General features: G+C 43.1%; 1 protein-coding gene across 1 annotated transcript in view; it reads right to left on the reverse strand.

The window, feature by feature from the left end:
* Positions 1-10,827, reverse strand: part of APPL2 (adaptor protein, phosphotyrosine interacting with PH domain and leucine zipper 2) — a 54,160-nt gene extending 43,333 nt beyond the window's left edge. The window contains exons 1-2 of the mRNA XM_065938359.1: positions 10,580-10,827; positions 2,506-2,604 (exon numbers count right to left, since the gene is read on the reverse strand). Coding sequence (XP_065794431.1) covers positions 2,506-2,604; positions 10,580-10,633 — 153 coding nt within the window. The 5' untranslated portion in view covers positions 10,634-10,827. The remainder of the gene's footprint in view (positions 1-2,505; positions 2,605-10,579) is intronic.
* Positions 10,828-14,941: the final 4,114 nt, after the last annotated feature.

The following is a 14,941-nucleotide window of genomic DNA, read 5'->3' on the forward strand; positions in this document are numbered from 1 at the left end:
CCTGTATTTTAAAATGAAATTACAAAACTCTATTAAAATAATTTAACAGGTGTAGGTGTAAAATATTTAAGGAAGAATGTTAAATAAAACCAAGAAAACATAACCTAAGGGGGAAATGCTGAATGAAAATATTGGCAGCTCTTTCTCTTTCTCCCTCCCTCTCTTTCTTTCTCTGTTTCTTCCCAACCACATACATAGACATAAACAAATGGATCAAAGAGGAGTTAGAAAAGTTTTCTTTTTAATTTAATTAAAAAGAAACAAAACATGTTCAAATAAACCTGAAAAACAAGTAGCCCTGACCCAACTAGTCCTGACCTCAGCCAATCTGAGTGCCTCTGGACACTGCCAGAATCCGTCACTGAGCTGGCAGCATCAGCCAGACGTTCCTGCTAAGCTTCTGCCACAGGAAACGCCGAGGCAGAAGGAAGGGTTTCTGCCAGCGCAAGAGCCCATGTGATGATCATGTGGTGTGAACTGAAAACTGGTTACAGTCTCTTGGAATGCAAGACCCACTTAATTTTGGAAAAATGCAGTTTTCTGGGCTCAGAAGAAAAAAAATACATAAGAGAGTGTCTGGACATCTCCAAGTAAATGATTCTGACAGACATGGAGAAGCAGAGCAGAGACTCTTGGGAGTGGCGGAGTCGTAGTCCCTTAAGTCTTGGGACTCTTAAACCTTAAACAGGAGACCAATCATTTGACAATAATATTCAAATTCCTGAAGAGCAAGCAAATTTCAGTACAAGCTCAGTAAAAAAAAATTTTCTATTCTCTTAAATTATGAATATTCAGGAAAAAAAATACAAAAAATGTAATTGAAATAAAGAGGGTTTTTAAAAAACTGACGAAGTGGGTCTCCCAGTTTCTGAGTGCTTTACCTAAACAGACAAGCAAAACCACAAATAAGTGTGTGATTCTTTTGGTCATTAAAATTAGTTCCAATTAATAAGTAACACTTTTGTAACACAGTAGTTTGCAAATCTCTTACCTCCAGCCTGAACTCTGGATCTGAACCTTCAACATGATCTCTTTCCCCCCTTTGATGTCTCATGGACATCTCGGCCTTTCAAGAATTAAGACCTGCATCTCTGCCATTCCTGTCACGGTCACACACACCCCCACACACACCCTGCTCCTCTTCCTGTGTTCTCCCAGCTGTGCACCCTGTCGTTCAAGTCAGAGACCTGGGCATCACGCTTGGTTCCCTCTTCACCGACCTGACCCCTTCACATTCAGTCAAGCACCAATCGACTCTTCCTACTGCCACTGCCACTGCCCCAGCTCAGGCTACCTCCCTTACGTTTAGTAGTTAAGAGTCTGGGCTTTGGCTTATACCACGTATTAATAGGGTGGACTTGGGAAGCCATTCATCACCAGAATCCTTACATCGCCTGACCCAGAAAATGAAGAAAATAGTAACAACACTCACCTCACAGAGTTGTGAGTGAATTTAAATGAAATGATTACAGGTAGAAGCTTCTGAAGCTGTGCCTGGAACTTAAGAAGTAGTCAATAAATCTCAGCTGTCACAATCCTCCTCCTCTTGGGTGTCCAGCACAATTCCTCCGGGTTAGGTGCCCTTTCTCGCCCAGCACCTCTACACTCTTTGGTAACTGTTTGTCTCCCAACCCAGCTGTAAGCTCCCTAATGGCAAGGACTGAGTCTTTTTCCCATATATGATATGGACGAGTGATTAATAAAACAATGATAATAAGTGATTATACATGAAGAGTAAGTATGTAATAATAAATGACTACACATGATGACTAACATATACTATTATACACTGAATGTGGCATTTATTTAGAGATCACAGGTGAGAAAAAGACAGATTTAAGTCAGCAAGGAATTAATAACAAAATCGGTTGCCATAATATTTTGATGTGTAACGTAACAAATTTTATTTTTAAGTAACTCTCAAGTTTTATCCTAGAAAGTAACATACATAGGCAATTCTTAATCTTAAAAAGATTCACTTTTGCTACTCAGCAGTTTATTTTCCAAGGTCTTGCAAGACAAAGATACTTGTTCCTCAAAACAAAGAACCACCCAACTGTTCTAGAACTGTGACTCAAGTCTTTTCAGAGGAAGCACTTGAAAAAAACATCTCTACGCGCCTGTACTGACATCTAAGACTGACCATTTATGAGAAAGAAAAGAGCCATGCCTCAGAATACGAACCCACTCATTCACAGGTAGGAAGAAGAGACTCAAATGTTTCCCTTTGGGACTGCATTTTTTTTTTAAATTAAATAAGCAGTGATGTGGTACCTTGCTACTGGTTCTACTCGTTACAGGAAAATCACCCTCTTTCTTAGGCTATGAAAACAAACTGTCCTTAGTTTCTTAAGGTGAAGAGAAGAGAAAAACAATTGTGATTTTATTTCAAAAATTTAAAAGGGGGTGTTCTGACTCAAATCTCTCGACCTCCTGAGAGCAGTTCAAGATGAGGGCAGAGGGCTCCTACTCTGCTCCCCTCCATCTGAGTGGGCAGGAGGATACCTGGGCTCCGTAGACGCGCTGCATCGCCTGGAGCAGCTGGTTGGTGTAATCCGTGAGAGTGCCGGCATCTTCCTCAAACACACTCAGCAAAGAGCGAGTCTGGAAGAAAAGAGGACAATATTATTTCTAAGTGGGAAAGTTACAAAGAAGTAAAACAAATACACAGACACACACAAAAATGGGGAGGGAAGATGCCTATTCTCTGGCTTTCTTTTTTTATTCCTAATACTGATACAAGTTGATTCCTGGAGTTTTAATTTAGAATTCCTGTTCTAATCCATTAGACTACAGTGCAAGGGCAAACTGAATACAGTTCGAGTATTGGGAACAGAGAAGGAAAGCCAGTTTCTAAAGGGTTAAGACTCAAGGGCTATTATCTGTCTTGACTTTAGCCTCTACCTAAGCGCCAGTAAAGTTCACCCAATAAAGCAGTGTTAGAAAGGGCGGCCTCTCCCTTCAAGCCTGTAAACTGAGTTCACCGTCAGTCCTGTCTGTGTGCCCGGGGCGCGGCCACCCGGCACTGCATCATCACAGCAGTTAACCACCTGTCTGGTTTTCTGCAATCCTGAGTGCCTTGCGGGAGTGTGTCATTGCTTCCGCTTAAGACACTACAGTCAATCTCCATGTCTTTCATCACATTCTAGTCAACCAAGTTTTTAAACTCATGGCCAGGAAACTTCGTGTACGGTGGGCATGCCAGCAGGAGTTCTGGGCACAAAACTCAAACAGAAACTTAGGAACGCTAGCTCCATTCCTTTGGGAAGACTACTCAGTGTTTCAAGAACAGCTGACCAACGTCTCAGATGAAAGATATTTCCTATCATCTTCATGCAGAGTGCCTGATCTGCTGAGCACTAAGAAAATATTTATATATTGGAAGATGTCTAAAGAAGTATCACGGCATCACATAACAGACCATGTCTGTTCAAGGGACTACTGTTAATGTGTCCAGCACAATGGGAAACATTAGTGACAATGGGATCTCTATTTCAGAAAACAAGCCACGAGGCACAGAACAGAGAGTAAACTACAGAAATGTCTTTAATAAGGTGATACCAGGGCAGCTTACAAAGAAAAATCCATTAAGGTGCAGTTTCCCTGCAAATGAATTTCAATTCCTTCTTTCTTTTTCTAACTTATCTCAGGTAAGGGAACAATAACTGACCCAAAAGCATCCCCCAGTAAACCAGAAGAGAAATCCAGGCGTTTGAATCATCCGACCTTTGATTTTGTTGACAAACTCTGGGGCATTTCACAGCAGTACATATTATCCTGGCTTTGCCGGAGGTCTTTATGGCTAAAAATACCTTCTCTGAAACCAGTGAACTCTCTTCAGTACCGATTCCTATCAACAGAAGGATCCGAACAAATAAAACAAAAACCATGGCTGTGACCCACTGGATCTCTTAATCCATCACTGGATGTCAATGAGTAGGTGAAAGGCACTGGTTTACAATTCTTCATTACATCTCTTTCAAATATACTATTTGAAAAAAAAGAAGATTGCTAAAAGATGTTTTTGGAACCTACAGTGACTAGTCTATTACTCTGGAGTCATTCATTCATGTATATACTTAGGCCTTCATCCAATATTGGATGAGACACTGTGATGGGAATTGAGATTCAGTGGTGATCAGAACCAACTCTGTTCTCCAGAAGCTTATAGTCTATTGGGGCCTCTCAAAGGCTCTGTGATCCCCTTGGGGCCATGTCAGTCCTGGGTCCTAATTCAGGCCCTAACACTAATTTGTAGGTAGCCCTACAAGTAAAGAAAGCACTTAAAGTGCCTACCAGCGTCTAATACATAGTGGTATCGGAGGAGAGTGATCATGAAGAAGATAATGAATGTCGGCTGCTTATTACACATTGGCTTCACATGTATGATTTCATTTCAACACTACGGCAACATCATCATCTACACCGTTAACTACTGATATAAACATCAGCTAATAGGAGAGAACCGTTCGGTATTCATGGTGTCAATGATGAAGGAGTCCTTCAATGTTTATTATGATTCGGGTTCCCTTCTTTGCTGTAACAGTATGTCTAAGAGAATGAAAAAGAGTGATACAACTGGACTGAGGCTATTTAATTTTTTAAAACACTACTGACATCCATTTAGTTGACTCCTACTTACTGTTTTTAAAACTCTTAGGAACAAAACAGAATGGAAAATGAGCTGTAGGATGAAATGAGAGGGCTTGTATAAATATCCTCCACAAAGAAAGCAGAAAGAAAACTAAAAACTACCATTTACTCTGTACATCCTAAGTGTCAGACACTGTGTCGAGCACTAAACGCTACTTCATCTAATCCTTGCACCAACTTTACTTAGATACCACAGTTAAACTAACTCCATTTTACAGATGACACAACTGAGGCTCATCAAGGTTAAGAAACCTCCCAAAACTGGGGAGCAGCAGGGCTGCAATGCAAACCCAGGTCTGGTTGGCACCAATGGCCAACCTTTTCTCCACCATAGGAGTCTGCATCCATCACCCAGCAAAGATGGGTCTCATCAGCGGGCATGCTCCTTGGCCCACAGCCCACCATCCCGTCTGGAGGCAGGATGCAGCTGTCTGGAGTTGGCTTCTCTCTGGCCATCCTACTATCATGCTCTCACCTGTGATAACAGCCAAAACTACGTCACAAATCTTTTTTTCTTTGTATCCTGAACATGTTCACCATGATACTCACTAAAGCTAACAAAAACTCTATCGTCCCTCTCTAACTAAATGAGGCCATGATCATCCTTCAAAAAAAATACCCAGCTGTTTCAGACACTGTTTTAACATCCACATTTATCAGCTTGGTATCTGTTTAAACTTAGATATGGAACAACAGGAATGTTCTGAGATATGAAGAAGGAACAGGACCAGTCAAAGGTACACTAGTTGCTGGAAAGTTCTACCAAAAAATCCAGAGGACACTGTTGCATATAATTATAAGGACAATAACAGCAATCTTCTAAGGAGTCACTGTGATAAGCAAGCATGAAGATACTGATACTTTACATACGTTACTTATTCTCCATGAGAATTAAGCAAGTATTTCATTCTGATTTTACACATGCTGAAACACAAGCTCAGAGAGGTTGAGTCACCCGCTGGATCAAGATTTAAATTCCATCCTTTCTCTACTAGTCTGTACTCTCAAGAGTATGCCTGGATAGAAGAACAAAACCAAACACCTTAGCCTTAGCTACACACTATCCTCTATCTCAGAATAAAGAAACCAAGCACCATCTAATAAAATAGTCCTAAACATTTTTCATGCCTAAAAACAGCACCTAATTATATAATGGCACAATTTTAATAGCTGTGATTGTAAAATATACACACACGTGTATATTTTATATATACTTAAAATATTTCAATATTTATCACATATAGTATATACAAGGATAAATATTACACATATATGTTTAAGGTAAAAACAAAACTCTTATTCCCATATTATGGGAGAGGGAGAGAAATGTCTTGGTAGAACCAAGTCTACTGAAATAAAAATGTATTATAAACAAAGAGTACAGCAGGACAAAAGTCTTCCACAATGAAGACAAAACCACTAGGTAATGTTCTGATGCATCAGTTATGAAAGGTCTGGTTTCCCAGCTGGACCTCTCACTGTGATCTCAGAACTTTATCTTTAAGTTGTCTGTGCTTCAGTTGTGCCAACTGCAAAGGAAACAAATATCATAACAAAACAGCAAGCAACAGCGCTTCCCTTTATCTCAAAAGCACACCACGTACAGGCAAAAGACCAGCCCCTGGAGAGGGGCAAGCTGCAGCAGCTCACAGTTGCATTTGTGTTCCTATCACAGTGGTGCTCACTCAGTGCTGCAACTGCTGCGTCCTTGTCTGTCTCCCAGAACAGACTGTGAACCAGCAGAAGGCAGGCACTCTCGTCTTATCTGTCACTACATTCCAGCATTTACCAGCACTCAGCCAGGAGCAGGGGGCTCTCCAGGTGGCTCTAGTGGTAAAGAACCCGCCTGCGGATGCAGGAGACAAAGGAGACACAAGTTCAATCCCTGCATCAGGAAGAACCCCTGCAGAATGTATTGGCAACCCACCCCAGTATTCTTGCCTGGAGAATTCCATGGACAGAGGAGCCTGGCGGGCTACAGTCCATGGGGCCACAAAGAGCCAGACACGACTGAAGTGACTTAGCACAGCCAGGATCAGAGGCTCCCAAACAGTATCTTAATCCCTAAAATATTCTGTCTCTCATATAGCAGAGATCAAATTGTGGACATCCGTTGGATCACTGAGAAAGCAAGAGAGTTCCAGAAAAACATCTACTTCTGCTTTATTGACTAGGCCAAAGTCTTTGACTGTGTGGATCACAACAAACCGTGGAAAACTCTTGAAGAGATGGGAATACCAAACCACCTTACCTGCCTCCTGAGAAATCTGTATGCAGGTCAAGAAGCAACGGTTACAACTGGACATGGAAAAACAGACTGGTTCCAAATCGGGAAAGGAGGACGTCAAGGCTGTATATTTGTCACTCAGCTAATTTAACTTATATGCAGAGTACACCAATCAAAATGTTGGACTGGATGAAGCACAAGTTGGAATCAAGATTGCCGAGAGAAATATCAATAACCTCAGATATGCAGATGACACCAACCTTATAGCAGAAAGCAAAGAACTAAAGAGCCTCTTGATGAAAGTGAAAGAGGAGAGTGAAAAAGTTGGCTTCAAACTCAACATTCAGAAAATGAAGATCATGGTATCTGGTCCTATCACTTCATGGCAAATAGACGGGGAAATAATGGAAACAGAGAGATACTTTATTTTTGGGGCTCCAAAACCATTGCAGATGGTGACTGCAGCCGTAAAAATAAGACACTTACTCCTTGGAAGGAAAGTTATGACCAACCTAGACAGCATATTAAAAAGCAGAGACATTACTTTGCCGACAAAGGTCCATCTAGTCAAAGCTATGGTTTTTCTGGTAGTCATGTATGGATGTGAGGGCTGGACTTTAAAGAAAGCTGAGTGCCAAAGAATTGATGCTTTTGAACTGTGGTGTTGGAGAAGACTCTTGAGAGTCCCTTGGACTGCAAGGAGATCCAACCAGCCCATCCTAAAAGGAAATCAGTCCTGAATATTCACTGAAGGACTGATGCTGAAGCTTCAATACTTTGGTCACCTGATGGGAAGAACTGACTCCTTAGAAAAGACCCTGATGCTGGGAAAGATTGAAGGCAGGAGGAGAACGGAATGACAGAGGATGAAATGGTTGGATGGCATCACTGACTCGACAGACATGAGTTTGAATAAACTCTGGGAGTTGGTGATGCTGGAAAGACAGGGAAGCCTGGCATGCTGCAGTCCAAGGGATCGCAAAGAGTTGGGCATGACTGAGCGACTGAACTGAACCAGAAATAATACATGTACACCCAACAACTAGTCTTATAATACGTTGTGCAGCACTGTGAACTATAAAGAAAAAAGGATGTGAATAGATGTATCTAAGGTCAGTGAACTGTTATTCAGCTCCTCTTGGGTCACTGAGTTTAAACATAAAAGCTTCTGTGTTCATTAATGAATGCTGTGCAACCAGGTTACTAGAGTAACCCTCATAAATACTCCATATAAAACAAGAGGAAACAAACAATAGATGGTTTCTAAGAACACTTCCTTTTAGTGAAATATTCTAGGTCACCAATAACAGAAAAGTCAGGTGCTAGGTAGCTGGGCTAACTTGAACAACACAGGCAGACTGCCTGAGTTCCAATCCCGGCTCTTCCACTCTATAATGTATAATCTTGGGGGCAAATTATTTAACTTCTCTGCTCCTTGGTAATTTTAATAGAGGACCTACTTCAAAGATTGTTGAATTAGATGAGTTAATATATGTAAAGTATTGAGAAGAGTGCCTGGCACATAAAATGCATGTATGATACAGGTGTTTGCTATGGTTTTTATTCTTTATAGATAAAATGAAGGAGTTGGATTAGATTCCTTCCAATTATAAGTCTATGATGCATTAGACACAGGCCCCACACAAGAACACTATGCTTTGATGTGTCCTAGAAGTCAGCTTCCTTTCAAACCTCACCAAGAACCCTTATAAGTAACACTCATGTCTCAAAGGCAATGACAAATTCATCACATAAAGAGGAACATTAAAGACGAAGGACAAGGCCTCCATACCTCTTCTTCCTCATGCATGATAAAACTTTAAGCCCCTTAAAGATCATCTGCTTCTCATTCTGCAGATAAGAAAAACCGAGCCAGTCACACGCTTGGGCTCGTGCTGTCGCTCGGTCATGCCCAGCTCTGTGCAACCCCGTGGAGTGTAGCCCACTAGGCTCCTCTCTCCGTCCATGGGATTTCCCAGCAAGAATACTGGAGTGGGTTGCCATTTCCTCCTTCAGAGGATCTTCCTGATTCAGGGGTTGAACCGGGTCTCGTGTCTCCTGCATTGGCACGTGTGTTTTTATCACTCTGCCACCTGGGAAGCCCCAGTCACAGGACAGAGATGAGGAATTCACCCAAATCAAATGGTGAATTAATGTTAGAGCCACAATTAGGACCCAGGTGTCCCGACTTGCTTGCCAGTCCTCTTTAGCCTGCCTCACAGCTGAGTACGTCCGAAAACCACTCAGAACTAGTGCAAATTCATTGATGTGAAAGCCAAAAATTCCGAATGTCAACTCCTCGGTGAGGGCAACACTGAGATTCAGTTAGTGCAGCCTCTCTAACCTGGCTCGGCCATCACCATGCTCCATTAGGAAAGCACTGTATCTTTGCATCTCAGTTTCTCCAACTACAAAGCAAGGGGAAATCCTTGTTCAAAATGATAGAAATCCCACTTTATTATCTTCAGATCCCATACAATAGGTGTGAGGATGGACCAAATGACTTCTAGTCCAAGGGCTTTTGTCCCATCAAAATGCCAGAAGTACAGAAACTTCAAAGCAGACTTTGAAAAAGTCAATCAGACCAGAGGATGCCAATTAAAACACAGACAAAAAAATCACAGCTTCCTTACAATTTCTTGACTATGTAAGGAAGATCACAAAGAAATGGGCACAAGTTTCTAAGCAGAGAGTCCTCTGACTACTAAGTCTGAAGTGGAGAGATGTAGAGTGGGTAAGTTCATCAAAGGATCTTCTCCAGGAGGCCCAATTCATTAAGAAGGAAATCGAAAGGAAGCAAAAAGGGAAGAGAAGTTGTGAGAGAAAAACAGTTTTACTCTTAAAATCTTACTCTCATTTTTCAAGAGTTGAGACACTAGGGAATAAAGAGACCTACTTAAATAACCCAGGGATGCAGAGCCACTAGGGTAAATAAGAAGCTGGGGAAACGTTAATGAAGGTGAAGAAAGGTGCCCTGGGGAAAGACGCACTGATTTAGGAACTAAAGTCAATCTGCACTCACTATATTTACACACCAGCTTTCTGCAGAGCTCAAAGGACTTGAATCTCATTTCGGGATTGCTAATGAAGTTTCCCCGGGCGACAAATGAGAGAGGTATTGTATTGTTACAATTTCCTCTTCACAAATGGGAAAACAGGGCCAAGGGGAGGTCTGGCACCGCTGGGAAAGAGGTCGAGGCTCTCTGTCTTTCACTCTGGCCCTAAATCCACCAGGTCTCAGCATATCAGCAGCAGTAATAAGACTGCCTTCTTATTCTGTGCCAGACATTACTCGCTAACACCTTTACAGGCATTTCTTTAATTCTTACAACTCTAGGAGGCAGGTACAATCATTATCCCTATCTCACAGATGACGAAACTGAGGCAGAAAAAGATTATCTGCCCAGGGCACTCGGGTAGTAAGCGGTGAGTCCAGGTGTAGGCCAAGCAGCCCCCGTTTCAGCTGAGTTTGGAAAGGGGTCGGGACACAAAGACAGGGGGTTTGCTTTCCCGGTGTCTCCAGCTCTGCCTGAGGGATGCCATGTCCCGGAGCATCCCCGGTTCAGGACGCTGGGCCGGGACCCGCCCCCTCCTTGCCCCCAAGGTGGCCCGGCGTACTCCCCGCCTCCACCCCGTGGCTGGAAGGGCCTCCTCGGCCTCAAGCTCTCGGGCGAGGGGGACCCGGGCGGCGGGAGGTACCTGGGGGCTGTCCTGCAACGCCTCCTCTAGCAAGAGTTTGTCCACGGCGGGCATGGTGCCGCGCGGGGGGCCGGGGGCCGGATGGAAGCACGGAGGGCGGATGGCGCGGCAGTCGAGGGTGCTCCAGGCCCAGGCGACGAGCGTATGCTCTGTGCCCTGGGTGGCCCCGCGCGCGCCCACGCCTGGCCAGTGGCCGTCGCCGTCCGCCCGCCGGCCCTCCTCTCAGCCCAGCCCTCAGCTGAGCAGGATCAACAGGAAGTGTGGCGAGCGGCCGACGCGGCCACCGGAAGTGTGGCGGCCCCGCTTCCGCCAGCGCCCTTTTCTCGCGGGAAACCGCATACCCCGCCGGGCCCCAGAGAGCCTGTAGAGTGTGAGGGTCGGTGGTTAAGGGGCCGGTGCTTAAGCTCGTCAATGCGTCTAAAGCCCAGGACGGGGAACTCAAGAGCGGAAGCGAATGAAAGTCGCTCAGTCGTGTCCGAGTCTTTGCGACCCCATGGACTACACAGTCCATGGAATTCTTCAGGCCAGAACACTGGAGTGGATAGCCTTTGCCTTCTCCAGGGGATCTTCCCAACCCAGGGATCAAACCCAGGTCTCTCGCATTGCAGGCAGATTCTTTACCAGCTGAGCCACAAGAGCGGAAAGATAAGGTTTTATCTGCTTGTGGTACCCAGACTTTTTGAGTAAACGAGATTAAGAGTCGATAGGTTTTGAAAATCTGTGAAATGCTGTGTGAAAATCTTAAGCTCCCCGCACCACTTTTTCTAGAAAAATCCCCGTGCCCTCGGGACAGCTCTGAGAGCAGAGAGGTTAGTTCTAGGGGGAAAAAAGATAGGTAACTGAATCATCTGTGGTATTTAGAAGTAACGTTTTGGGAAACCACAGCTATTTGGCCAACATGGTTAGGTCTCATCCTCGTGAATTGCTACGTTTTATCATTTTGGAAAATGTCCTAATTAAGTTTTTAGGGTAGAATGATCTAGTTCAGTGTTGTCATTTAGATATTTTTTTTAAAGGGACCCAAAGAATGATTTGGTCAGAGTCAGTTAATGGAAGCTAGAGGAAGAAGAGAAAGAGGGAAGAGGAGGTGATGGTGAAGACTGGCAAATGAAACTTGGTATCTTCTTATACCAAAGGTAAGGGTTTCAGAATCTCCTTCTTTAGGAATCTAAGATTTTTGTAATAGGACATGTCACCAAAAACATACAAACAAAAACACCAAAACCAAACCAACAAGCAAAAGTGGCAAGCAGAATATGATTTTTAAAAAAAATACAAATTCTCTATTTTATAAGAAACACCTGGGTATATTAAGGCACAGTCTGAATTGCAAACACCTCTGAAAAGCCAGTGATGTTCTGCCTGATCACTTGAAAGCTCCAAGGCCATTATTCCCTGTCTGGCTCTAGACAGCACTAACCTTTCCTGAGCCATGGTGTAGGCTCCATGGGGAAATCGTCCACCATCCTTCCCCCACCATATTCTTCCTTCTTGTTGGGTAGCATCATGCTCAAACCGTGTTTCTTCCTTTTCCTGTATTTTCTATCAAGTATCATTCAGAGCTAGTGGTAAAGAACCCACCTGCTGATGCAGGAGGTGTAAGAGATGCTGGTTGGATCCACGGGTCTGGAAGATCCCCTACAGGTAGGGCATGGCAACCCACTCCAGTGTTCTTTCCTGGAGAATCCCATGGACAGAGGAGCCTGGCAGGATGCAGTCCATAGGGTGGCAAAGAGTCTGACACCACTGAAATGGCTTAGCACTCATGCACATCATTCAGTTAATTTCACCTCACACACTCTCCCAGCTCTTTTGTGACTGAAATCCTTTTCCACAAGGTCAGACTCAAACACTTTCTTCTCCCTTCCTGGCACCAAAGATTGCTACCTCCTCTGAGTCTTGACTGTCATCCGAAGTGACTTGATTGTCATCCAGCATGACTTACTCGGTAGGGCCTTTTCTTTCTACATGCAGGTCTTACTCTGTCTATAGTGAGTCTCTCTGTATCACCTTCCATATATTCTGAATACTGAGACACATAATACAAGTTTGCTGTTTATAGCACACTCATTTCTTCCAGTTCAGTTTAGTTCAATTCAGTCTCTCAGTCATGTCTGACTCCTTGCGACCCCATGAACTGCAGCATGCCAGGCCTCCCTGTCCATCACCAACTCCCGGAGTTTACTCAAACCCATGTCCATCGAGTCGGTGATGCCATCCAACCATCTCAGCCTCTGTTGTCCCCTTCTCCTCCTGCCCTCAGTCTGTCCCAGCATCAGGATCTTTTCCAGTGAGTCAGTTCTTTGCATCACGTGGCCAAAGTATTGGAGTTTCAGCTTCAACATCAGTCCTTCCAATGAATACCCAGGACTGATCTCCTTTAGGATGGATTGGTTGGATCTCCTTGCAGTCCAAGGGACTCTCAAGAGTCTTCTCCAACACCACAGTTCAAAAGCATCAATTCTTCGGTGCTCAGCTTTATTTATAGTCCAACTCTCACATCCATACCTGACTACTGGAAAAACCATAGCCTTGACTAGATGGACCTTTGTGGACAAAATAATGTCTCTGCTTTTTAATATGCTGTCTAGGTTGGTCATAACTTTCCTTCCAAGGAGTAAGCATCTTTTAATTTCATGGTTGCAGTCACCATCTGCAGTGATTTTGGAGCCCGGAAAAATAAAATCAGTCACTGTTTCCACTGTTTCCCCATCTATTTGCCATGAAGTGATGGGACCGGATGCCATGATCTTAGTTTTCTGAATGTTGAGCTTCAAGCCAACTTTTCACTCTCCTCTTTCACTTTCATCAAGAGGCTCTTTAGTTCTTCTTCCACTCCTTTCCAATTAAGAGGAATTTCCCTCAACCTTCCATCTTGCTTTGTTTCTACCCTTCCATTCAATTGGAAACACAACAGCTGTTAATTGCCTACCAAACAAACAGTAAAAGTCCTTCTGAAAATAAGAATAGTACAAGATTGTACCAAGGGAGAGATATTGCATGAAATTTATTTGAAATAGATGTAAAAAGGGGACAGAATACTTGAAAGATCTCAGAAGTCCCATTGGGAATTAGCATATTTTTCATGCACCCCCTCATCTCCTGATTAAAGTTACTTTTCCTCAAACACCAGTATTCAAAATTGTTTAAACTGTGTTCTTACATGATACTCTTACTTTTCTATGTTTTATTGCTACATTATGGGCTAAACAGCCTTAGTGGCATTTCTTGGCACTTAAGAACCATTTATAAAATTGTTTCTATGAGAAAATGCATCCCAAATTCAAAACAACTAAGTTATAAAACCAACCTGGGAATACAACACATTTGTAAATGGTTAATTCATTTCATTAATTTATCCAATTATTCATTCATTTAATAAATATACCCTGCTAGATGCTAAGCACTGTCTCCCACTTATTTTACTGTCTTTTTTGTGGTTCTCATTAAATTCTGAAGCCAAGGATTCTCCTCTTCAATAGTTAATCTGTGCAAAACTATGTAAGAGGAGTTTTTATGTAAACAAGAGACATTTTTCATTATAAGTATCTGTCCCTATAAACCTCTTATGAGGATAGACTTCAAACATCCACCCAGCTGTATCTGAAATCCCTGGACAGCTGTGAGGTTACTGACAGGAAGAAGAGAAATGGGCAATTTAAAGTTGTCATGTCCTCTGGGGAGAGACAGCTGAACTCTATGGAGCTACAATCTTTTTACCCATTGAAGACCAATGGCTTCCCACCAACCCCCAGAGCTTGCTCAAACTCACATCCGTTTAGTCGGTAATGCCATCCAACCATCTCCTCCTCTGTTGTCCCGTTCTCCTCCTGCCTTCAATCTTTCCCAGCATCAGGGTCTTTTCCAGTGGCCAAAGTATTGGAGTTTCAGCTGCAACATCAGTCCTTCCAATGAATATTCAGGATTGATTTCCTTTAGGAATGGAATATTACTCAGCCATGAAAAAGAATGAACTAATGCCATTTACAGTGACATGAATGGACCTAGAGATTATCATACTAGGTGAAGCATTTTCGACAAAGCAAACATATGATATCAGTTATATGTGGGGTCTAAAAAATGACACAAATAAACTTATTTATAAAAACAGAAATAGACTCACAGATAGAAAACAAACTTACGGTTACCAGAGGGAAAAGGGGAGGCATAAATTAGGAGTTTGAGGTTAACAGATATACACTGCGGCTGCTGCTGAGTCACTTCAGTCGTGTCCGACTCTGTGCGACCCCATAGATGGCAGCCCACCAGGCTCTTCTGTCCCTGGGATTCTCCAGGCAAGAACACTGGAGTGGGTTGCCATTTCCTTCTCCACAGATATACACTACTATATATAAAATAGAT

The sequence above is a fragment of the Muntiacus reevesi genome, chromosome 1, assembly GCF_963930625.1.
Source record: "Muntiacus reevesi chromosome 1, mMunRee1.1, whole genome shotgun sequence".
Classification (NCBI taxonomy): Eukaryota; Metazoa; Chordata; class Mammalia; order Artiodactyla; family Cervidae; genus Muntiacus; species Muntiacus reevesi.